Source organism: Rhinoderma darwinii, chromosome 4, assembly GCF_050947455.1.
Source record: "Rhinoderma darwinii isolate aRhiDar2 chromosome 4, aRhiDar2.hap1, whole genome shotgun sequence".
In the NCBI taxonomy this organism is placed as follows: Eukaryota; Metazoa; Chordata; class Amphibia; order Anura; family Rhinodermatidae; genus Rhinoderma; species Rhinoderma darwinii.
The window spans coordinates 375,134,608-375,161,270 of NC_134690.1; the positions used below are offsets into that span (position 1 = coordinate 375,134,608).

General features: G+C 40.3%; 1 protein-coding gene across 6 annotated transcripts in view; it reads left to right on the top strand.

The window, feature by feature from the left end:
• ASB3 (ankyrin repeat and SOCS box containing 3) overlaps positions 1-26,663 on the top strand; it is a 93,640-nt gene that overhangs the window by 44,182 nt on the left and 22,795 nt on the right. For all 6 annotated transcript variants that reach the window (XR_012883259.1, XM_075863165.1, XM_075863160.1 and 3 more), the window contains exons 6-8: positions 6,220-6,397; positions 7,302-7,499; positions 21,242-21,487. Coding sequence is in view for 5 of the 6 variants with exons in the window: in XM_075863165.1 (XP_075719280.1) it covers positions 6,220-6,397; positions 7,302-7,499; positions 21,242-21,487 (622 nt within the window). In the remaining variant the exon portion in view is untranslated. The remainder of the gene's footprint in view (positions 1-6,219; positions 6,398-7,301; positions 7,500-21,241; positions 21,488-26,663) is intronic.

The window sequence follows — 26,663 nt, forward strand, 5'->3', positions numbered from 1 at the left end:
CAGCTGATTTTCTTCGTATTACGTTTATGAAGCCTTTAGAAAATAGAGAAATTGTACATTGTATAGTAAAGAAACAAAATGATGTTATGACTGTATCTATTCCTCATATAGTTTATGAACTCTATACTAAGGAGTCAGTAATAGTCATGTCGTAGGCTGATGTGTATGTGTGCAGGAATCTGATCGGTAGAATTTATTTCAGTGGTTTGCAATTTTTTGTTTTTGTAGAACAGGTACAGAAAAACTATACAGGTTGTCTGGTCATAATAAGATGGAAACATATTTTGCATTGCACTAAATTTATATGTATAAGAAAACAAAAGGCAAAACATTTTAACCGTGGATTGAAATGTAAAGCAGTTTCAAAGAGTGTCTTGGGAACTGTATAATTCATAACTTTGCCTGTAGAGGAATTGAGTACTTGTTGCCGGATTACTTCCCATATTACAGCTAATTTCTCGTTTCTCGGGGTCCTAACGGTGAGACCCTATGATCAGTTTGATGTGAAGAGATCCTTCTAATGAAAGGGTTAGTCCAATGTGGGCACCCCCTTTTGTAAGGGTATATTTACACGTCAGATTTGTCGCAGAAATTTCAGCAACTGAAAATCTGTTCTATATATTTGATTGAAGTTGTTTCTGCAGCATGTGCATGAGTTTCATGTGAATTAGACAGTCATATACATTTTTTCAATAATTCTGCCATGTCTGCATATACCTCAAATAACGCTAAATCGATTATGTTCTATCATTCTATGGGATACAAAGATTTTGTAGTTGGGAGCAGGTGACCGTGACCAAATATGGGTTACAAAAAAAGTATTGACTTGTTAGAGGTTGGCCATAGCTGTCAATGCATTCACACTCGTGGCCAAAAGTTTTGAGACTGACACATATTCTGGTTTTCAAAAAGTTTGCTGCTTCAGTTTTTATAGTGACAATTTGCATTAACTCTAGATTGTTATGAGGAGTGAGCAAGTGAATTGCAATTAAGTGCAAAGTTATTACTTTTCCATTACCCATTTCCACTGCATTTCAGAATGGCTACCATCATTTCAGTGTTCTTCTCGTTCACTCGGGAGAAAGTGTTAACAAGGACAAGGCAGCTGATATAACTCTGTCATGCTGATTAAATTATAAGAGCAGACTTGTTGCTTTTAAAGGGGGTTGGTGCTTAAAATCATTGTCTTCTTCTGTTAACCATGGTTACCTACAAGGAAACACGTGCAGTCATCCTAGCTTTACATCAAAAGGGCTTTACAGGCAGGGAAATTGCTGTTTGTAAGATTGCCCCTAGATCAACAATTTATCGGATCATCAAGAACTTCAATGAGGGAGGTTCAATTGCTGTAAAGAAGGCTTCAGGTCGCCCAAGAAAGTCCAGCAAAAGCCAGGACCGCCTCCTAAAGAGGATTCCGCTATGGGATCGGTACAACACAACAGTGCAGAGCTTGCTCAAGAATGGCAGCAGGCAGGTGTCAGTGCACCTGCACGCACAGTGAAGCAAAAGCTTTTGGAGGCTGGCCTGGTATCAAGAAGGGCAAAGAAGCAACTTCTCTCCAAGAAAAATATCGAGGACAGACTGAGATTGAGGAAGTACTAGGATTGGACAGACTGAGACTGAGATTGAGGAAGTACAAGGATTGGACTGCAGAGGACTGGGGTAAAGTTATTTTCTCTGATGAAGCCCCCCTTCAGATTGTTTGGGATACCTAGAAGAATGATTGTCCGGAGAAGAAAAGGTGAGCGCTACTAGAGTCCTGTGTCATTCCAACAGTAAAGCATCCTGAGCCCATTCATGTGTGGAGAACACTTCTGCTGTTTTTGATCACATCTAAGTTATGAACCCGTCAGTGCCACTGGCCTGATGGATTCAGGTTTCAGCACTAGATACAGCTGCTCTGTATACAGGATACAAAGCAGCTGTATCCCAAAAAGTAAAAATAATTTTTAATAAGTATTTAGAAAGTTGCGCAACACTGTTTTTTATATTTTGTTTTTAAAAAAAAAAAAAAAGCTGTACATCGCCTTCAAATTTTCCAAGATCACCCTGTGTGAGCTGTGCGTTGAACTGCACCTACCCGCTCTTGTGCAGCGAGAATACTCCGGCGCCGTCTCGCTGCACACAGAAGGCGGCAGTGATGTGCACAGAGCGGGGACAATCTATGTATGCTCTTCCTAGAAGAGATTGAACTACATGAGGATATTGGCACGGAAAAGAGTTAAAAACCAAAGCCTAAGTGTAGCGTGGCAACAGGGTTAGAACTTTTTACTGCTTCTTTTTAGTAAATCGTATGTGCAAATATTATTTATTTTTGATATGTAATTCAATGGAGCAACTTTTCGATCTCTGGGCAACCCCTTGTAAAAGTTCAGATTTAGGATCGAAGAGCATAGTGCCGCTTCAACCTCTGACGTCCCCCTGCAGCCATTGACAATACAACACGTCATTTGATAAAGGGTGCCCACATTTTTTTTTTATACAACTATATAAATAAATCTGACCATAGCTTTGAAATTCCTGCTTGGGCATAGTTATAGGGGGTACAGAGGTAGCAGTCGCACCTGGGCCCTGGTGCCTAAATGTCACATGTTAGGTGGGGTCTTTTTCATAGATTTTGCTTTAGGACCCAGGAGCTTCAAGATATGCTACTTAATCCTTGCAACAAAATGTTCTATTCAGTGGCTTTTTGTATTGTGGATTTTCTTTCTGGGATTTGCAAGCTTTCATTTCCAGGACTGGTAATTGACATAGGTGTATCTTCTTATAGTGCAAAATAACGTGCCTTCCCTGAGATTTCTGTACAATGCATCATCACTTATTGAAGCTATTCATATTTGAATGCAGACAGCATAATTCAATTTCTGTAGGCTTGCATTAGCTCTTCCAGATGCAGACCTGCTGCTGAAGCTCCTTTCAATCATACTTGTAGTCATACCCCTCCACATATGCTGCACATGCTGGTTCTGCGTAGATCATCCATCATTCATCAGGAGATTAAAAAGAGCTGATTTCTCCACATTATAATGCTGCTGCGCACATACTGCATTGTGCTGGATTCTCGTAGGATTTGGATTTTCCTAAACCCCTGTTTTTTTTTTTATGTTATCCCTTTACCGTATACCTGCAACTTTTATTAATAAGAAGGACTTATATTAGAGGAGAAATCCTTTCACACACCAGTAATTGTGCTGATGACACCAAACCACATGCAGCGTTGCAGACTTCATGAAGAACCAGTATGGGGTGTATTATATGCCCATGGGACATTTTCCTCTATATTAGATTTCGGCAAGCATAAACCATATCCCCAGCAGGAGCTCTGCAATCTCATATTTCCACGCATTTCTCTACTCGGGAAATCAAAGTATATTTCTGTTTTCTTTAATTACAACATATATTACAGATGTAGCAGAGCTTACTTTTTTAAAGGTGCACTCTCAATTCGCTAATGAAGACATCTCTGTACTTGACTACACCATAGTATTGAATTTTTTACCCTTGATGTTGTAATCCCTTCCCTTTGTGTCACTAAGGCGACATGTTGGTCGCTAATGTGACTTCCTTCCTTTTAATTGTTGAAAATTAATAAAATACCTTAAAAACCAAAGGCGCACTTTAAAGGGGTGGGGGTATCTGAGGTTAGAAAATAAGTTTTTGTCTATGGGCTGTGCATAGTATTGACTCTTCGCTCCATTCAAGTGAGTGGGACTGAGCTGTAATAACCGACAACGCTTATGAACAAGATTGGTGATGGCTCTAACCTCCAATATCCCATATCTACAGTAGACTTGCCATTCCTTTTAGCTTCTGAGCGGCTATTTTTGGGTTAAATTGAAGTGACCACTGCTTCATTCTTTCCATCTAATAACAGTGGTGATGGTCACACAGCAGCTCTCTTTAATCTTAAACTTCCAATTCTTGTGCCATTTTCACACGGTACTGATTTCCCCTTAGGCAAATTCACTGTGGATTTTTTTTCTATGTTAGACAATCCGTTGCAGAAATCCACTTGTGATTTTTGCAGCAGATTGGCTTGCACCCAGATTAACCCCCGATGTAATTCAATGGAACTAATCCATGGCATTTCAGCACAAAATCTGCTGCAATAATGATCATGCTGTGGATTTTAAAATCCGCAGAGCGTTAATTTTTCCGCACAAATGTCTTCCTGAGTATGTAAATGGGGTATAAAATACTCCATTCACATTCATTGCTGGTAGAGTGAAGGCAGGGTTCCAGATGGCAACTAAAAAGGTTGCAAATAAGATCCAAAAATATAATTTGACACCTAAATTTTAGGCTTAGAAGCTAAAGGTGCCCAAAGGATTTTTTATTTAGCCTGGTGCCCTGCTAGATAGTCCTAGATAAAAAAAACATTCTTTCTGCCCTCACCTGCCACTAGAGAGAGCATAGGAGCTGAGAACATTCTGCCTTATTATTGATTCCATTGTATAACCGTAAGCTCCTCCTCTTGTGGCGGCTGCAGGTAACAAGAACGTAGAGCACATTGTTTCCTGTAAATACTTTGGTAAGTCAGTCCACAATCTAGTGTACATGCATCTTTATTTTATATGTCATAATTTGGCTACCAAAAATATAATTTGGCTCCTAAGTTTTTAGACAAGTGCCTTATTTATTTATTTTGTCTTTTACCCTAGATCCCTAAAGAGTTCACTTCATTGGCAGATCCTCAATCAGCTGCTTAGAGAAGTCCCTGGCTGTTGAGTGTAAACACAACACCCTGAGAGTCTTAAACGATGATAGAATTTATTATTGGGCTTGTCTCATCTGGACAACCCCTTTCCGTTAGTCCTATTAGGGCATTTGAATATCATAGAAGATTGGGATTGTCTCCCTCTCGGAACCCTTTCTCCTCTATGATCCAGGGTGGAGAGCTGCTAGCAAGCAATGGCTTAAGATGACCAGGTCCATCTATATATTACATGTATGGCTATTTAAACAGGGTTTTTCCACTGAAAACATTTATCACCCATCCACGGGATAGGTGATAATTGTATAATCGCTGGGGGCCCCACCACTGGGTCCCCAACCGATCACTAGAACGTGGGTCCCAGGAACTCCACTATTTATAGGGAAGGTCCATTTTACCTGGGTCTGACGTCAGGTGAGGGTCCAAGCTGAGCACCAACAGTAAGGCTTTATTTATATGGGTCGGATTTGCATAGGCAATCCCACACAATGCCCCTTGTAGTGAGTGCCACACAATTCCCCTTGTAGAGAGTGCCACAGAGTTACCACTGTAGAGTGCCACACACAGTGCCCTTTGTAGATAGTGCCCCCACAAACCAATAAAACAAACTTGTACTGACCTAGCCCCAGTCCCAAAATGAACGGAGCTGCTCAGGCCGCTTCAGCCACGTTAGGCCTGTAGTCTGACACGCCGAGACGGGACCCTCGTGTAAGACGGCGTGAAGCAGTGACATCATCGTGCCAGCCTGTGCAGGGATCCTATCCCGGCATCTTATAGACTGCAGGCCTAACGTGTCCAGTAGCCTAGTGAATGGTGGAGCAGGAATCTGATGGCCTCTTTTGCTAGCAACGCCACTGGTCCGAACAACTGGAATCCGCAGTCCGGGTTTGGATCACTGTCCACCAGTTGGGAAGCCCCTGATCTATGGGGCCAAGTTCGGCTCTAGGCTGTTTCCATCCGCACCATAGACCTTAAATGGAAAGGCAGTACACATGCACTACCGCCGCTCCATTAGCTAGGAGTCCGCTATAGTCTTTGACCGCTTCTATTAGTCAAACACAATATTTTTGGTGCCATTTTGACTAATAGTACAGTGGACCTGTCCCCATACTATGCATCCCCGATCTTCTTTAGATCCAGAACAGAAGGAATCCAAAACTTTTGCAGGAGACTGTGTGTATAAATATGTTTTTATAGATCATTATCTGCATTTCTGTATTATTCTATAAAACCTCAAGTTTAAAAAATGAAGCCATTACTGTCCCTTTAGCTCTACGTTACGTTGTGGATCCTTGTGGCATTAATTACTTCGTTATTATGCTTGTCTATAGCTTCTGAGTATTTTGCAGTTTAGTGAATAAAGTCTGCTTTAAGTGAAAATAAAATTGATGTTGCCATATGCTAAGCATGGCGGCTTCATTAAAACTGCAATATTTGTTCATCAAGCTAATTTTTCGGAAAAGATTTCCAAATGCCTTTCTATTAAAAGCTGTATAATGTGTCAGGTGCTGATGTCAACTGCCAAGCCAAGGACAAGGCGACTCCATTATTCATCGCAGCTCAGGAAGGCCACGAGAAATGTGCAGAGCTGTTACTGTCTACGGGAGCCGATCCAAATCTTTACTGCAATGATGATGGCTGGCAATTGCCAATACACGCAGCTGCACAAATGGGCCGGAGCAAGTAAGTTGTCTAATATTTGGGTTTAATTAAAGAGTTTAGTAATCGCATAAGGTAATTAGAAATTTTGATTGTTTGCTGTAAAATTTTAATTTCTACTACATTCCGACTAAATATCTGTTAATAGATCTGAATCATTTGGGGTGTAGTAATGGGTGAATGTGTTGTAAGATGGTAATAGGTATTTAATGATAGAAGGATTTGATTTTAATTTTTGGCAAGGAGATCTACAAAATGCATTTAGGTTGCACAGATGAGCTAATAAAAATCGGGGTAATGCAAACACCAGACTAAATGAGAACGATCATTAACTTGCCACATCAGTATGACGTAGGAAATATATCATTTTCTCCATTTCAAATGGATTTTGTAGGTTTACAGAATCTTAACTTTAACTTTCTAATATAGACTGTATAAAATGTCAGAGATTGGTGGAGAGGACTAGTTCTTATTTACAGTCTATGGAACTTTATATGGACATGATACGTATACAGAGATCTGTCCTATGAGATCACTTCCGTATAGCAAACTTTGTGGAGATGTATATGGAAATAGATATGACCCTCTAGCTGAGATCTTTGGTAATAGACAGAATTTGAAGGCGATTTCCAGCTTCACAACAACATATATTTTTTATTGTTTCAATGCAGCTAAAATGAAGCAACTTTATAAATGGAATTGATTTAAACAGTGCACCTGACCAACAAAATATATAGATTGTTGTTGATGTGACCAAAGTTGTATGTTTCAGCCATTTCTGCATATTTATAAATGTGTTTAATGTATGTAGACTGTGGGGGCTCATACGTATGAATCTGGCGTGTTTGCTGAGCTCCATATATGAGGTCCACTATCTATAGTATACTGATCATTATGTTCTCCACATCTACTGAAAATTTATTTTTAGGATTCTGGAAATGCTTATGACGGTCACAGGTTCTGTATGCAGCACTGCAAAAGATCAAGTGAGTCCAGTGTATTCTACAATTTATGGAGGACACAGGCAGTGCCTGGATATGTTGTTGTCTGGAGGCTATAGCCCAGAAGCTCAGGAGTGTCCACTCTTTGGATGTAAAACCCCAATGTGTATGGTTATTCAAAGAGGGTACGTATGTGGTGTACTATAATATACTCTAGGTGTGTGTGTATATATATTTTATTTTTTTGCTTCAGTGTACAAGTTTGTCATCTTTTGCAGCACTGCATTCCTGGCACAGAAACACAGTAAACCTTATCCATGGGGCCCATTCTGCCATGACCACAGCGATTGATGACATGTCTTTCCTCCATTTGGCATGTCGGGCACTTCTCATTCCATTATCCATTGCATCTTCACTTCTCTCCCTTTCCAGAAGCAGTAGCACATTGTTCACAAAGTACTGACCGCCTGTGAGACTCCTTTAACTTTGTACTCCTACTTTCTCAGCTGTTGGGCCACATTGCCTGATGCCCTTGGTCCACACGTATTCTATATAGGCCAGTTGGTTTAGCTTTGCCATGTGGTAGAGATGGTATGCCTTCTCTGCATTTTGGCCCCATATAAACTTCCATATGTGCTATGGATATACTACATACATAGCAGTTTTAACTACAAAGTTATCGTGAAATAATTTATGCAAAAATCTTGATCTGATAAACATGGATATGGTTTTCACAGTTTTACTCCACATAGCGGCGCTCCTGTCCTCTTGCTGTGCAGGGAACCTCATTCATTCTGAGGATTGTGGGGGTTCTAGCACCCTGACCCCCACCAATTAGAAAGGGATGGCTTATATGCCATCAATTTCAATTCCTACATTTAACATTTATCACCTATCCACAGAATAGGGCATAAATGTATAATCGCTGGGTGCCCCACTGAGCTCTAGAATGGGGGTCCCGACTGAATGGTGCAGCGGTCGCCCATATCCATTGCCACTGCATTGAATGTCTGTGGGGCCGACAGAGACATCCGAGTACAGCACTCCGCTGTTTCTGGCATTCTGACGTTCCAGAGGTTGGTGGGAGCCCAGTGATTATACATTTATCTCCTATCCTATGGTTAGGTGGCAAGTGTTCATTGTGGGAAAACCCCTTTTAAGGACAGAACTTTTTTTATTTCCAAGAACGTGGTGGTGGTCGCCATTTCCCTGCAGGGAATCCCGTAGTACCCGTGTTATTGTGCACCTAAGCTTTCTGCTACGCAGCCTGACTCCATGCATAATAAAGTAACTGCTTGCTGCATGAGGCTGGCATGGACCGTCTGTGCACTAGTACCTAGGCTTACCTGCAGGAAGAAAACGAATCCACTCCCAATATCAGAACTGGAGGGTCGCCAAGTCTTGATTTGAGCAGGTAAATCTTGAGCATAAACTGGTTTTCAGAAATTGACTTTAAACAATTGTAATATTAATGCATCAGGTGAGTAGATGTGTATTGGAGGTAGAACCACTCTGGAACAAGTTATTTATGGTACAGAGAGCTTATATTTTATATGTCTATATAAACGCACATAGGAATTTAGAGTGCTCTCCTGATTAAATAAAACTTGAAGAAATGGCTCTGCTATCCAACCAGACTTAACCTTTCATTGTATATTGAAGAGCTGGACAAAGTAAAGAAGCCATGGAAACTAGGAAATCTCCTGGAGACTGGGGTTCTGCTTTCTGCCATCATGCATTCTACAGCTGGCTGTTTGCACTTGGTGCTGAATGCATGGAGCTGGATGTTGTCACTGACTGTATCCATGGAGCTGGATGTTGTCACTGACTGTATCCATGGAGCTGGATGTTGTCACTGACTGTATCCAACTCCATCTCTCCCTGTAGAAGCGGTCACAGACTCCACCTGCAGGACAGAGTAAGAACAAAGCTCCTGTCCATCAACAACTGTGCTGTATTCACCTCCGGCAGCGGTCTCTGTTAAGGCTTTGTTCACATTGCATCGGGGCTATACGTCGACAGTATATGTATTCCACGATGTATTGAATACCTCAGACGTATGCCATACAGTGGCATACGTCGGCCATTTCTATCATCGACCAAAAGTCCCTTTTAAAAACTTTCCTTTACTTCAAAGTTCCTGAACAATGTAGACTTTTAAAAGTAAACAAGAATGTATTACTTTCAGTGAAGACCATCATCTATACACTCTCTGGGTCTCAAAAGTGATAAATGATCTACCTAAATATTCCTTGGGGAAGCTCTGCTGTTGAGCAGCGTTGTAAAACATAATTGCATTCCAGTTCCTGCTCTTTCCGGTAGCAGTTATCAACTCTCCCTGTCTTTGGAACTTGACATGATGCTGTAATTGAATGAAGCCAATGCTAAATTGACACTACTTTTTTTTATTTATTTTTTACCGCTACCGCACCAGATTGTCTTTAGCTTGGCAGGAATTGAGAAGTTAGAAATGCTTTTCTCTTGTAAGCTTCCTAGTCACATATTTTTTTCTTTTTTTTACGGAAAGGTTTTCACTTTTTATTTAATAGTATCACAGCCACTCGATGCGTTTTCTTCTATTTCTTTGTTATAAATTGGGATCGCATCAGGATAGAGGTTAAATCAGAGACTGGTTTTGTTGTTTGCATTGACTAGCGTAAAGATTTAGATTGCAAGCTCTTATGGGCAGAGACTTCTCCTTTTGTCGCGTTGTTTGTTCATTTGTTTTGATTATTTGTAAAACCCTGAGAAATATGTTGGCGCAATATAGATAAGGATTATTATGTAGCAGAGCGTCGTTTGTTTTTGAGGCTGCATTTCTATGTACATCATAATAGTGCAGTTGGTTTACGTGCAGCAAAAGGGGTTGTCCAGTCAGGAAACTGATGCCTAGCCTCAGGATATTCCATCAATTTCCAATTGGTGGGGGTCTGTCTACTGGCACCCGCACCAATTAGCTGTTTTGAAGGGGCCGTGGCGCTCGTACGAGTGCTGCTTCCCCTTCATTCCTTATCTTCTCGTATTGTGGATCGCCAACACACTTGTAGTTGGTTCACAGTATTACAGCTTTCTCCTGTTGAAGTGAAAGGGAGAAGGCTGTAATACCGTAACCCACCACTACAAGGGTGTCAGCGATTCACTGTACGAACAGTGACCGTAATGAAGGGGAAGCAGCGCTTGTACTGATTGGCGGGGGTGCCGGGAGTCAGACCACCACCAATCCGATTTTGATGGTGTATCCCGAGGATAGACAATCAATTTCTTCTGATTGGACAACCCTTTAACACATGGTTTATATCTCAAATGATAGTACTCTTGGCTTGCAGCACTGAAGTCCTGGGTTTGAATTTGATTAATTCTACATTCAGATGAACGTAGCCAACCTCGGTGGTGCAGCCGTGCGGGATGTGTTATCACGCATCCCCCATAGACTAGAGTCTATGGAGTGATGCGTGCAGTGCAAAAAAAATAGGACATGTCCTAACTTTTCACAATTCACGCGCTACGCTGAAACAACGGTCATGAGTCCATGAGTGAGTACATGAGTGACGGCCGTTGTTTTAACGCTGAATGAGCCCTAAAGATAGCATCTGCATGGAGTTTATGTGGGTTTCCTCCAAAAATATACTGATCCTGTAGTTAAATTTGTCTCAGTGTGTATCTGAGATAGGGAAAATAGATTGTGAAGCCCATTGGGGACAGAGGTTGATGTGAGTGATGACCAACTCTGTACAGTGCTGCGGAATATGTTGCCGCCATATAAGGAACAGAAAATAATAAATCAACTTGGCTTCTTTTACGAAAAATGTATTGAGTTATTTTAGTCTTTTTCGTCCCACATTTATGTCAAAAAACGTTTATGCTGAATACATCCGCTCTACCTAAAAAGTGCAGGTTTTTAAAAGCAAGCAGAGAAGCGAGATCACCCTATCTAATGAAAGCATTTGCATTATAGCTAACCTATTATAGTTAATGTTTCTGTGGTCAGACTGTGGATGATTTGAAATTGCTTGAGGCAGGAATTCATCCAAGTCCTTGGTTGCACATGTGAACACGTACGCCTGGATAATAGCCAGCGTATTCTCTGGCAGGTCCCTTATAAATTATGCATGAGGTTTGCAATGAAGCACTGCTTAAGGTTTATTGTATAGCGTTTTACAGTGTATCAACTGGAGCATGTCTTCCAAAAATCCCTGCACATCATTAGCGGGTTTTGTTTGGTTTACAGCAAATTACTTAATAAAAATAGATAAGTAGGCTAACCACGTTGTTGTCTTTTGTGCTTTTTATAGTTGGTCAACATGCCTCCTAAATAAAGACCATTTAGATGATTTTGTGCTGTTAATTTTTGCTCTAGTTCTCGAGGACCTAAGCTGTCAAGTCATCAGAGTCTTTTTTTGCAGTTGTATTGTGTATTGATAACCCATATTGCGGCCGGAATGATTTTTAACCGGAGAAATCAAATTAGTTCAGGTCTCATTTGTTCAACACTTGTCACAGAGTATCATTGTTCTTGTTTGTTTTTTCACCATTAGGTATGATTGCCGAAATCTATCGACTGCTAGTGGCCGGTTTTCAAAGCTGAGTTTTGTTATTTAGGGCAGAGCGGAGTGTGAACTGAATAACAAACACCATCGTCAGACTCTGGAGTTACAATTTATTGTGATTCTACGTGAGTTCCTTGAGACAGCTTTTAACTGAAATCCGTTTTCTAGGGACTAATTTTTGTAGAGTAAATCTTAATAGCTTGTTGTAACTTTTAATGTAGTTTGCGGGCCAGATTAGGGTCAAGTCTTTTTCTAATGGGTTTGTAGGTTATTTAAATATACAGAACATTTCGGAAAACTCTTCAAGCTGGGGCCTGGATGATGGATTAGAATTTGTTAATTAAAAATTATTTAACCCTTTTGAAGTCAAGATTTTGCAGAAGATGGGATGTGCCGATATTGTGGTACAATTATGGGGAAAATGCAGCAGTACTATAGTAACTTTTTATATAGCAAAAGGTAACAGAAAAATGGATTCAGCGCTGATTGGAATAAAACGGAAACTATTTCCACGTTTTACTAGTCTTCTATTTAAAAAGGTCCAAAGGTATGGAGTCCTAGTGTGCAGGAAGGAATATCGATCCAGTGATGGAGCCTACGCGTTTCAGACGTGTCAAACGTCCTTAATCATGGCTGTTGATGATTTGAAACTGAAGCCTTGGCTCTTATATATGTTGTTCCGGTGGAGCAGCTGAGTTTTGATTGCGTTCCAGGACATGGGGAGTCCCTGGAACGCAAACCGGAAGTGGTGGGATTTACGTTGGAAGTATTTAATGTGATGCTCACCGCTGATTATGGAACTGGTGTGTTCCAGGGACTCCCCATGTCCTGGAACGCAATCAAAACTCAGCTGCTCCACCGGAACAACATATATAAGAGCCAAGGCTTCAGTTTCAAATCATCAACAGCCATGATTAAGCACGTTTGACACTTCTGAAACGCGTAGGCTCCATCACTAGATCGATATTCCTTCCTGCACACTAGGACTCCATACCTTTGGACCTTTTTAAATAGAAGACTAGTAAAACTTGGAAATAGTTTCCGTTTTATTCCAATCAGCGCTGGATCCATTTTTCTGTTACCTTTTTTGCTATTATACATCGTGTGCCGACACGAGGATCCGTGCGATGTCAGCGACACAAAACATACGTGTCAGGTGAGCTGGAGGATTCCTCCCCCCATTTCTTTTTCTACAATATGCTCTGCTTTCCTCACGTGCTCACATCTGAAATATCCTATTTAGGACAAAAAGGAATCCATCTCTAATTTGTATACATTATTTTCCTGCATTTAATCAGTGTGCAAAAAAGGTGTCCATATATAAGTCTGCTATATACAACGTTTATAGGAAATAACAAATACCTACAACGGATACTTAATTCCTACATGCTGGCTAAAACCCTATCTGTATTGATTTTAACCCACTATTCCTCAAACAATTGGAGAGCTATCTAGTCCATGCAACAGGATCTGAATAAAGTCCAAAAATTTCAAACATGGCACACGAGGCACAGCTAACCAGAGCAGAATTAGCTGAAAAAGTCTTCGGTAACAATGGAAAGGTTATTGAAAAGAACCAAGATCTGGAAGATCTCTTCCATAGCCTGGAAAAACACTTGGCACAACAGGCAAAAATATGGTGGGACCTCACCACCTTAAAAAATTATGTCTCAAAGGACATGATTCCAAGAGGCCTACGACTAAGAAAAATGCCCTGATTCATATACTCGGACGACTTCCAAAAAGAATGGAACCAAACTCTATCAGACTGTTCCATTAAACTAATGAAGTTAATAACAAAACAAGAAGAAATTAAATTAACAGAATTAGAAATAAAAATATCCGATATCAAAAAACAACTAGATGTTTTTTCCAGCTCACCTTCTTTTTTGCAGCTTGATACTCGTACGTCGTCCTTTATTGATAAACTGGATCTCTCTATAGCAGAAACCAAAAAGACCAAATTTCAGCGAGACACCCGTGACTATACAAACAATGAAATATACAATTGGAACAGAAGAGAACGAAACTATACCAGACCCAAACCTATACTCAAAAAACGTAATCAACAATATAAACAACACAGAGATGTATCAAACAGAGTGAGTTTCAGCACGACAGAACCAGATTCAGCAGAAGGTTTTTCAGAAGAAGAAAACACAAGAATACGCCCCCATTTCAACTACAGACAAGAAGACATAACACAACCGTCAAAAAACGAGGAAGGAGGGGCGGCAGGAAGCATAAATCGATCAAACCAAGATCAAATCCGCCACCTCCGCTCCCGAAAGTTCCAACACCATTAAACCCAAATATAATCAATTTATCCTCCATTCCTCTAACGACAGAACAAGAGGAGGCATTGACATTGGGCCTCAACTTTGCCCCTAAAAATAACTTCGATTTGTTCAATACATTATTAGACATTAATAAGTTTATTTGTAATCTGACCGTTAAAAAACACTTCCTTACATCAGGAACAACAACAACAAGATAAAAATACAACCACACTACCTTCTACTATAACAAATATTAACGCAGAATTCCACAAAGACAAGCATCAAATTCAGCCCAACTTCTCCTTTCAAGAATATAGAACCTTAGCATGCTTGGAAAGTCTACATTTAGAAAATCCTGACCAAACAGTCACGATGGCTACCAATTTTGTAACGTCCAATCCAAAATTTTATCCCGTTAATTCACGAACGGAATCAATGGACCAGTTCCAAAACGTAATTGAAAAAGAACTACAAGACCTAGCCGACAAACTCAAAGTCAATTATCAAGAATCAAACATGCCCACCCGCCTAAAAAAAAGCAGTCAAATCATTGAAAGACAACAAAGAACTAACCATAAAGATGGCGGATAAAGGAGGAGGTATTGCAGTCATGAATAAACTAGACTATAAAAAATCAATAATAGACATGCTGTCTGACGAAAACACATATAAAAAATTGGAAAAAAACCCCACTGAAAAGATACAAATTCGAATGAAAAGCTTACTAAACGAAGGCCTACAGGGAGGCTTTATTAATCAAAAACAGCTGGACTACATATATATTGAACAACCTATTACACCCATCATACATGCTCTCCCAAAAGTACACAAACAAATCAATCCCCCACCGATGAGACCTATAGTCTCAGAGATTGGCTCTGTATTAGAAAGATTATCTGAATGGCTCAGCAAACTCCAGGCTTCTTAAAAGACACAAAAAACGTCTTGAATTCTTTAGACAACAAATGTTGGAATGATAATTATATCTGGTTGACATGTGACGTTGTCTCCCTCTATACATCTGTCCCACACCAAGTCGCTTACGCTGCCCTAGAAAATCCCCTTTCTATACACAGTACTTATGACAAAAATTTCCAAATTTATATTTTAAATGTGCTTATGTTCCTGTTGACACACAACTTTTTCCAATTTGACGGCAAATATTACCTACAACTAAAAGGTGTCTCCATGGGAGCAAAATTCTCCCCTTCAATAGCCAATTTAGTCATGGCGTGGTGGGAGGAATCTCATATTTTTTCCAGTAACAACCCATTCGGTGATGATATAGAATGGTATGGAAGATATATCGATGATCTTCTATTCATATGGAAAGGGTATACTGATATCATCCCCAATTTTGCAGAATTTCTAAATCAAAACCCCTATAACCTCAAGTTTACATATAACTATGATAAAACAAAAATTATATTCTTGGACCTAGAATTAAAAGGAATAGTAGGTCAAATCATAACTACACAAACTCACCGCAAACCCACATCTGCAAACACCATACTGCACGCCAGAAGCAATCCCTCTAAACAAACAATCAGGGCCATTCCAGTTGGAGAACTACATCGAGCAAAAAGGAACTGTAGCTCACCCAGCCAATATGATATAGAACAAAAACAAATTACAACAAGGCTTAAAAATAGAGGCTATCCACAATGGTCCCTAAACAGAGCATGTGACATCACTGCAAAAAAATATCGAGCTCAGCTACTTGAACAACAAAAGAAAACAGACCAATCTGACACCAATCAACCCACATTGATTGTCCAACAAAGCAACCAATTTCTAGAAATTAAACAAATAGTCAACAGATACTTACCCATCCTCATGGAAGACGACGGCTTACGGTCCATCTTGAAGGGAGGATGTAGACTAGTAGCCAGAAAGGCGCCGTCACTAGGTAGTCTTCTTTCCCCATCCCTTTTCACGTCAAATGAAATAAAAACAACATGGTTAGAAAATAAGGGATTCTACAAGTGCGGACAACATCCCTGCAAGGTATGCTCCTATGCCCACCCTACAAAAACCTTCTGCAATTCTACACATTCAGACACGTTCACAATTCACACTTACATTAATTGTAACACCGAATCCGTTATATACGTAATTGAATGTATAGAGTGCCAACTAAAATACATAGGTTGTACGAACCGAAAGTTCAAAACTAGGATCCTAGAGCACCTCAGCTATGTGAGAAACCCAAATATTATAAATATTTCAAATGCGTCAAAACATTTCATACACCACCACAATAGAGCAACGAAAACCTTACGATGCTATGCCATAGAAAAAATTCATCCTTCCAAGAGAGGGGGCGATTTAAAACACAAAACTCATCTAAGGGAGGCATACTGGATCTATAGACTAAAAACAAGATTCCCCGATGGTCTCAACCTATAAAAGGAACTTATGTTCCAGTATTAATAAATAGCCATGTCAATACAATAATAATTTCCTCCCATAATATAAAGAAACTATGATAAATAATAGAATATAAAATATAGATCAGCAGTATCCTATAAAACTGCCTCTCCATTTGTATACAATGTCATTTACTATTTGCATGCATAACATGTGCTTTTTGTCATGCAAATAATATCATACAATGACCCTTTTAGCCACTTCTTTCTTTTCCTACACTCCCCGCACTCCAGACCTTCAATCCAGGCCAGCGAAACTGAAAGCCCTAACAAAATGGAAAACCGACAAAGGTCACATTTCAATGTGGTTCTATATCATTTATATCATATATTTAAAAAAAAAACTATAACATCATACCCCAGTTCAAACAAAATTATTAGAGAGGAGTAGCTGAACGAATCACATCGTTTTTCCGCAGGCATAAAACAAATTCTTTCATACTTACCAAGCATGGGGCGGACCGCCGTACAGCCGGACAGGGAGTGTGTCTGGTCTGGATCTTCTCATTGGCTGGTTTGCGTTCCAATAGACATACGAGGCCTGGAACGCAAACAAAATACGAAGACATACAGAATCACAAAATAGACTAAGTCATACAACCCAGCACCACCATCAACTCCAGGTACTATAAGAAAACGATGTGAATGAAACGATACCCCCTCTTGGACAACAATTCTTTACCTTGAACTCAATTAAATGTGCCACACACCAGCTCCATAATCAGCGGTGAGCATCACATTAAATACTTCCAACGTAAATCCCACCACTTCCGGTTTGCGGTCCAGGGACTCCCCATGTCCTGGAACGCAATCAAAACTCAGCTGCTCCACCGGAACAACATATATAAGAGCCAAGGCTTCAGTTTCAAATCATCAACAGCCATGATTAAGGACGTTTGACACGTCTGAAACGCGTAGGCTCCAGCACTGGATCGATATTCCTTCCTGCACACTAGGACTCCATACCTTTGGACCTTTTTAAATAGAAGACTAGTAACATTTGGAAATAGTTTCCGTTTTATTCCAATCAGCGCTGGATCCATTTTTCTGTTACCTTTTGCTATTATACATCGTGTGCCGACACGGGGATCCGTGCGATGTGAGCGACACAAAACATACGTGTCAGGTGAGCTGGAGGATTCCTCCCCCATTTCTTTTTCTACAACTTTTTATATAGTTCAATACATTATTTTAAAGTGGTTTACACATAAAGGACCTTTATCACCTATCCTCAGGATCGGAAATAAATGCATGATCGCTGGGACCCACCCCCGGTCAATAGAACGAGAGTTCCCAAGTCCCCCCTTTCCCCGCAGCTTGAACGGAGCCATGGTTGATCATGTGTGCTGCCACCCAATTTAAAGTCTATAGGACTGAGGCACCGCACAATATATTGATCAGTTGTGCCCCTAACAATCATCAATTTATTTTTGTCCTTTCCTTTGGGAAACCACTTTAATAACACAGCTCTGTTCAACACAAGTCTATACTTTACTGATTCTTGATTTGTACTTTTTCCCTTTCACATTTTAAATTCAGCTTGATCATGTGGATGGGGAAGAAGGTCTCATATACTGTACCTCAAGATCAGTATAATACAACTAAAGCAAAGCCTTTTACAATTGATATGTGCAAATTTTATGTGTAGATAATAAACTTAAATAATGGTTAACTTTGAAGATATGATTTAAGTCTAATATATACTACCGTTCAAAAGTTTAGGGTCACTTAGAAATTTCCTTATTTTTGAAAGAAGAGCACAGTTTTTTTCAATGAAGATAACATTAAATTAATCAGAAATACACTCTATACATTATTAATGTGCTAAATGACTATTCTAGCTGCAAACGTCTGGTTTTTAATGCAATATCTACATAGGTGTATAGAGGCCCATTTCCAGCAACCATCACTCCAGTGTTCTAATGGTACATTGTGTTTGCTAACTGTGTTAGAAGGCTAATGGATGATTTGAAAAGCCTTGTGCAATTTTGTTAGCACCGCTGTAAACAGTTTTGCTGTTTAGAGGAGCTATAAAACTGACCTTCCTTTGAGCTAGTTGAGAATCTGGAGCATTACATTTGTGGGTTCGATTAAACTCTCAAAATGGCTAAAAAAAGAGAACTTTCGTGTGAAACTCGACAGTCTATTCTTGTTCTTAGAAATGAAGGCTATTCCATGCGAGAAATTGCCAAGAAACTGAAGATTTCCTACAACGGTGTGTACTACTCCCTTCAGAGGACAGCACACACAGGCTCTAACCAGAGTAGAAAGAGAAGTGGGAGGCCCCGCTGCACAACTGAGCAACAAGACAAGTACATTAATAGAGTCTCTAGTTTGAGAAATAGACGCCTCACAGGTCCTCAACTGGCAGCTTCATTAAATAGTACCTGCAAAACGCCAGTGTCAACGTCTACAGTGAAGAGGCGACTCCGGGATGCTGGACTTCAGGGCAGAGTGGCAAAGAAAAAGCCATATCTGAGACTGGCTAATAAAAGGAAAATATTAATATGGGCAAAAGCACACAGACATTGGACAGAGGAAGATTGGAAAAAAGTGTTATGGACAGACGAATCGAAGTTTGAGGTGTTTGGATCACACAGAAGAACATTTGTGAGACGCAGAACAACTAAAAAGATGCTGGAAGAGTGCCTGACGCCATCTGTCAAGCATGGTGGAGGTAATGTGATGGTCTGGGGTTGCTTTGGTGCTGGTAAGGTGAGAGATTTGTACAAGGTAAAAGGGATTTTGAATAAGGAAGGCTATCACTCCATTTTGTAACGCCATGCCATACCCTGTGGACAGCGCTTGATTGGAGCCAATTTCATCCTACAACAGGACAATGACCCAAAGCACACCTCCAAATTATGCAAGAACTATTTAGGGAAGAAGCAGGCAGCTGGTATTCTATCTGTAATGGAGTGGCCAGCGCAGTCACCAGATCTCAACCCCATAGAGCTGTTGTGGGAGCAGCTTGACCGTATGGTACGCAAGAAGTGCCCATCAAGCCAATCCAACTTGTGGGAGGGGCTTCTGGAAGCACGGGGTGAAATTTCTCCCGATTTACCTCAGCAAATTAACAGCTAGAATGCCAAAGGTCTGCAATGCTGTAATTGCTGCAAATGGAGCATTCTTTGACGAAAACAAAGTTTGAAGGAGAAAATTATTATTTGAAATAAAAATCATTATTTCTGACCTTGTCAATGTCTTGACTATATTTTCTAGTCATTTTGCAACTCATTTGATAAATATAAGTGTGAGTTTTCATGGAAAACACAAAATTGTCTGGGTGACCCCAAACTTTTGAACGGTAGTGTATGTTTTTGAAGTTTACCCCTAGTGAAAAATAAAAAGTTAATAACTTTTAGATCCTGTCTTTGTGGAGCTTTCACCTTTAAAACTTAGTCGTTGTTCTGTATATTACAGATAAAATGGAGCTGCAGTCCGGACACAGTTTCTACAAGCATACTAGCTCCCAATACACTTGCCCCTCTACCCCTCTCCCCTGTAAATACACTGATGCACACTGCTTGAAATCAGTGCCAGGGCAGCAGGAATTTCGTAACTCGAAAGTTCCCTCTACAGACACACCGACGTCTTGTAACTCCCTGTTTGAGTAAGATATTCAGGTTACTTTATCTCCTTCTACAGCTAACCGCAGGGAGGAAGTAAAGGGCTTCAATAAGTTTCATCCTACTCTATTCCATAATGAAAAAATTGGCGTGTGCAGTCTACGAGTGAATGAAGCTAATAAACCGCATAGAGCATTCATTTTTTAATTTTAGATTAAAAACTTGAATTTGCACATTGAGGTGCATATGCCAAGTGTTTCACTGAAAGTATGAAATGTAAGTCTTCATGTACTTACAGCAGTATGGATTACATTGGGAAATGGGAACATGTTAAACGGGAAATGCAGCTAAAATATATCTCTTGACTTCCCGGGTTTGTTAAAAGATAAAATCAGTGGGGTTCATGAGTTTTGGCACCAACCTACTCTCCAAATGAAGTGACCTTAGATCTATGTACGGCCTGTTTGGTTCCGGTCAGAGGTTTTGGTCTCTGGATATCTCAGACAGACAGGCCCACATTTACTAATGCTGTCTTAGAGCAGGCAGTCAAAAATTGTGCCAAATTTATCACTGTGGTGCATGCCGTATGATCGTTTTGGTGCATCTTCCATGTCCTGTGAGTAAATTTTGACTTGACTCCTTCACCAGAATTTATGTGAACGTTTTCTTGCGCACATTGTCACATTTTAAGCCATGCCCCTTTCTGACGAGCCACGCTTTTCAGAGTGTCTGGTGAGGTGCAAACCTCAAAATTGCTCCAATTTGTGGCAAAATTTGGCATATTTTATTGACCTTTTCTAGACGCAAACACAGTAGTAAATGTGCCCCAATGTTCTAGACAGAAAAATTAATGTGACTATCTAAAGTGTTATGATGGAAGTTTCTGTGTTGTGTCAGACGGGTCAGGGTTAGAAGATTACATTGATGGAGGTCCATGATTTCATGCATGATTTATTTTGGGTGGGTTCCTGAACTTCATGTGAAGTGACATTTTTAATGTCTGATCTTGTTTTAGTACATTTTAATATCGAATAATCTTTAATGTCTATGTAATAACTAAACTAATGTTTCATCAAGCACTGAAATCCTCCTGTCTGTTTTAGGCACTCGGTAATGGCCCCGCTGCTCCTCAAATATGGATTCCAGATTTCAAGCTTTTATTTACAGAGTTGTTTGGAACACAACAATTTTCCTTTATTTCGTTACTTTCTAAGCCAGAACTGCCCATTGCCTTCTGGGGATGAGCTTGATGTATTTAAACAACAGTCGTCTAAAAGTCATTGCAAAGAATGGCTCCCCTATTTGCTGCTGGCCGGCCTTGATCCCACACCTTTGTTGGATGCTGCATGGTAAGAGGTTTTATATTTTTGTCTTTTCTGGTGTGAAATATTGTATTGTCATTTCGGTTCACGATAATTGTCAATTGATTTTGAACTCACAGAATATGCATGCAGTTTGTAAATAAGAAAACAAAACGTCATATTTAACCCCTTAGTGACCCACGCCTGAAAAGGCCTAAACGACCCAGCTAAATTTGTCGGTTTTTGCTTCTCCGATTTTCAACAACTAGAACAATATGCTGTCTTGTTTTATGCGAGAGAATTTGTATTTTCTTTTTTTACTGCGCAGTTTTGAGGTAGAAAAATTTCACTGCAAGATATATAATTTTTCTAATTTTTATTTGTTTGTCATTCCTTTCACGTTTTCCCACTAAGTAACTTATTAAATTAATTCTTCAAGTTATTATGGTCTTGTAGATACCTAATATGTGTAGGTTTTTTGTTTTTATGTAATGTATGGGCAATAAAATATATTTTATGCAAAATAATAGCTATTTTTTGTTGGGACAAATTTTTTGTTAATCCCATTGAGGGATACCTTTTTTATTTACAACTTTTATTTTTTACTTAAAAATGTATTAGCATACTCCTGTATGCTAATACATTACACTAATTACATTACATTACATTACACAGGCTGCTGTTAGGGCAACACATAGTTTGCCCTAACAGCAGGCATACTGAACAGACAGCTCTGGGGTCCTTTCTAGGTCCAAGAACTAAATGAAGAGAGATTTCATGGTCTTCGATTGCGTCGGCTGGGATTTTGGAATTTTTTCAAAAGCTACAGCTCCTGCTTAGAGGATGAGCGCTCATTAGCCTCTTCTACAGCGGCGCCTAAAGACGTCGCTGTAGACGGAGGACTTGCACCGCCAGCCATGAAAAGACAGTGGGCAGTCATTAAGGAGTTAAAGGTAAATCCATATTTGTAGACATAATTTATAATAACTTTTCTTGTTAGCTAAAACTTCATGTTTATTTCGCGGTACATACCGTAATTAATTTGCAGGTACATTATCAAAATTACAACAATATTTTTTTGTAATGGGATTATGCACAGATGTACAACCAGTATAAGGCCCTATTCAAATCACGTTTTTTACCTAGATTTAGCATCTACGTTCCCAACATTTGTGTTAAACTTGGGCTGTGACGAGTGCCTAACTGGCATCTGTCACCCATAAACTATTATGGGATCCATTTAATGTATACGTCGTGAACTTTTCATGATTTTTTATGTATGTATTAAACAGATCTATAATAGTCTGTTAATGTCCAGTTAATATTGAAAATATACAACCCCAGCACTCACAGAGGTACGCAAAAGATCCAGATGCAAACAAATTTAAGTTTTATTGCAACAAAAGATGGTAAAGTTGAGGTGGAAAGCGACTTGGTAAAGACGTTTCGGCCGAACCTCGGCCTTTGTCACGGTCGCTGTAAGACGATATCACTGGTATGGGTTGTCCGCCGGATATTCCCTGTGTGTCACAGGGAATTTGTTTGCATCTGGATCTTTTGCGTACCTCTGTGAGTGCTGGGGTTGTATATTTTCAATATTGTGGGATTCTCGTCCCTACCTTACTAGCACCACGCCAATTGATTGAGGAGTGCATCCCAATATCTATTTTTAATGTCCAGTTAATAGTCTGTCTAATGCGACTGTTATGCATCGTCACCTATAGACTATGATGGCATTCGTTCAATGTATAAGTGACGAAAAGCTCATAACGTATATGTTCAATGAATTCCTGTTACGTATGCCGTACAGTGGCATATATCACCCATATGCTCCCATGTTAAAAAAAACTTTTTTTGTGGTATCCCAATTTCAGAATCTACGCACTTCTATACCTCAAAAACAAAAGGTTTACCAATGTATAGCGCACCGACGGAGGCCTCAAGTACACTTTAGGTCTCCGTCGGGGCTAATAAAGCCCTATTGAACTGGTTTAGCATGCACGCCAAGAGCTTTCATGGCTTACTCACTAAATATAGGGCAAAACCGTCATGTGAACAGGGCCTTACACCTAGAAATATTACAACCAGCGTGGTCACCATTACTGCGCCAATAGGGGTTGTCATCAGAGGATGTATCACTGGATAAAAATTAGCCATTGAGGTTTCTTTGCAATAGGGGCCTATTAGCAGTTTTTGCAAAACCAGCAAAAGAGAAAAACAACAAATGGGGAAAAAATAAAACAGAACCAAAAATGACAGAGTAGAGTCCAGCATTGCTTCATTTTGTCCAGTCTGGTAATGCTGAGCAGTACACTTTACTGCACTACCCCTCACTCTCATTGTTTGGGTTATTTCAGCGCAATGCCATGGAAAAAGGACTGTAACCCTGCACGCCATGTAGTCCTAGCATTGTACTAATGGGAAATTTACATCAAGGGTTATTAAGAATTGGCGACATGATATGCAGAAGGATCCCACTGTACAAGTAATTTTGGTAACAAGCTGGGTCTCCAGTACTGTCTTCACCACTGTCACCTTTGTGTCCGTTGCATGGAGATTACGGTCACTGAGAGCTGTTAAAATTGAGAAGTTTCTTAATGACCTCCAGAATTTTTTTTACTTTACATTAACAACACCTCAAACAGCATAAACTGCCACATTAGTTATTAAAAACACTTCCAGACCTTGGGCAGAAGATGACAGTAATCAGAGTTTTAAGAAATCCATATCCCATACGCAGCCGACAACAAATAACCAGTGGATTTACATGTGACACATTCAGGGCAATTGTTTGCTTGATGATTGTCAGACCACAATATATCACTTCAAAAATGAGCATGAGATGTGAGGCCAAATAACATAGCCTACGTCCGAAAAGAATTGCTATGTAACTTTTATGTTATTCCAGGTAGTGTAGCTTTTAATGACAAAACCATCCCAAGACAGGCTTTTCTCATCAAGGTGCTGGTGTTTTCTTGAAATTTGCGAAGTATCATTTTGTTGAGTTCTCTCCTGACGACAACATTTATCCATATGCCTTATTAGAACATGTGGATGTTATAGAGGAGAATTTCCTGCTCGCATGGTCACCACGTAATACTACATTTCTTCTGCTAAGATCGGGGAAATGTTGGGCCAAAAAAGGCTACAACTGGCAATATCCGCTGTTTGCTGGGGTGTCGGGAGCTGCATTCTTTAACAGGTTCCCGACCGCTGGCAGTATTTATACGGCCAGCGTCTCTGAAGTCCGCCGTATAGACTAATTACGGCGGCACTTCAGAGACTGTGCACGCGCGATCGCGTGCACACAGCTCTATGCCCTGGCTGTTGCTAACAGCCATGGGCACTGGGCAGAATGTCAGGGGCCAATCTTTTGGCCCCTGAACATGTGATCGCTGTGACAACCAATCACAGCGATCACATGCATTTCTGCATATAAAACAGTGTGAACGCGATCGCGTGCACACAGCCCTGTGCCCATGCTGTTACCAACAGCTCTGGGCACTGGGCAGAGTATCAGGGACCAATCTGATGGTCCCTGAACATGTGGTCGCTGTGAAAACCTATCATAGCGACCACATTTATTTTGACTTTTCTGGCAGTAAATCTCCTGCCTCTTTTCTTCTCCTCAAACATTGTTTCAGTTTGAGGAGAAGAGGAGACTCGGGAGAATTGCTGCCAGAAGATTACAGTGAAAAAAAATACAGTTACACTCTAAAACATTCTCTGTATAGATAGATTGTATAGATAGATAGAAATCTATCTATCCATCTAGATTTTTTTCTATCTATCTACCTTTCTTTCTTTTATTCTATTAGAATAGGCAGGTAGGGAGTATATAATTATATATATATCCACATATATATATAGCAATAGCGGTTTATTTTTTTGTTAGCGGTAGTGTAGATATATATAGCAGTTAGTTTGTGTGTTTTATTAAAAAATAAAATTTGTTTAGTTAGTGTTAGTGTTAGTTACGTTATGGCGAGGAAGTTGTTTAGCGCCGAGGAGGCATAAGCCATGCTGTGGTCTGAGTCGGAGACCGCATCAGAGATGGCGTCCGAGATGGAACCTGTTTTAGGTAGTGACGATGACAGCGTCACTTCAGGTTCATCTTCAGGGGACGTTGTCCCTGATGCAGTTGAAACTGCAGAACATGAAAACGCAGGGCCAAGTAGCGCTGTAGCACGGGACAGCCTGGTCCCTCCAGTCCAGGCTCTTGTATGGGCAACTGCCCCATCTTTTGGGCCTAGAATCCACGGATTTACTGCCACTCCTGGCATAACCGTGGACAATACAAATTTTGTCCAAATGGATTACTTCCATTTATTTATAACGGACGACATCCTAAATCAGATTGTCCACGAAACAAATTTATATGCCACTCAATATATAAGGCAGAAACCTTCATCCACCCATGCCAGAGATTGGACGCCCACCAATTTGCAGGAATGAAAAAATGTTTTGGGGCTCACCCTAAATATGGGTATTGTCAAAAAGCCCTCCATTAGGTCTTACTGGTCAACAAGACCCGCCCAAGCCACCCCAGTATATTCTGCAGTAATGCCCAGGTCTCGTTATGAGACAATAATGAGGTTCCTCCACTTCAATGACAACGCACAGGCCCCCCCAAGTACCGATGCAAACCGGGATCGGTTGTTCAAAATAAGACCGCTAATAAATTCCCTGAATAATTTATTTCTGCAACTCTACACCCCTGAGCAGAATGTAAGTGTGGACGAATCCCTCCTCAACTTTCATGGCAGACTTAGCTTTCGCCAATATCTACCTTCAAAAAGGGCAAGATATGGCGTTAAGCTCTACAAATTGTGTGAAAGCGGGTCAGGATATACCACCGCCTTCAGGATTTATGAAGGGCGGGACCGCACAATAAATGTTCCTGGATGCCCCCCTGATCTTTCCACCAGCAGTAAGATCGTGTGGGAGATAATGCAGCCTCTGCTTCATAAGGGGTACCACCTGTACTGTGATAATTTTTATTCCAGTGTGCCCCTGTTTAGGCATTTGCATGCTCCAAGGACTGGGGCATGTGGTACCATGCGCAAAAACAGAATTGGTTTTCCACAGCAATTAGTGGGGAAGCGCATGGTAAAGGGGGACTCCTGTGCTTATGCATCTGAAGAATTGCTGGCGGTCAAGTTCAGGGATCGCAAAGACGTGTATGTACTAAGCACGATTCATACCGCAGTGGCAGTGAGGGAAA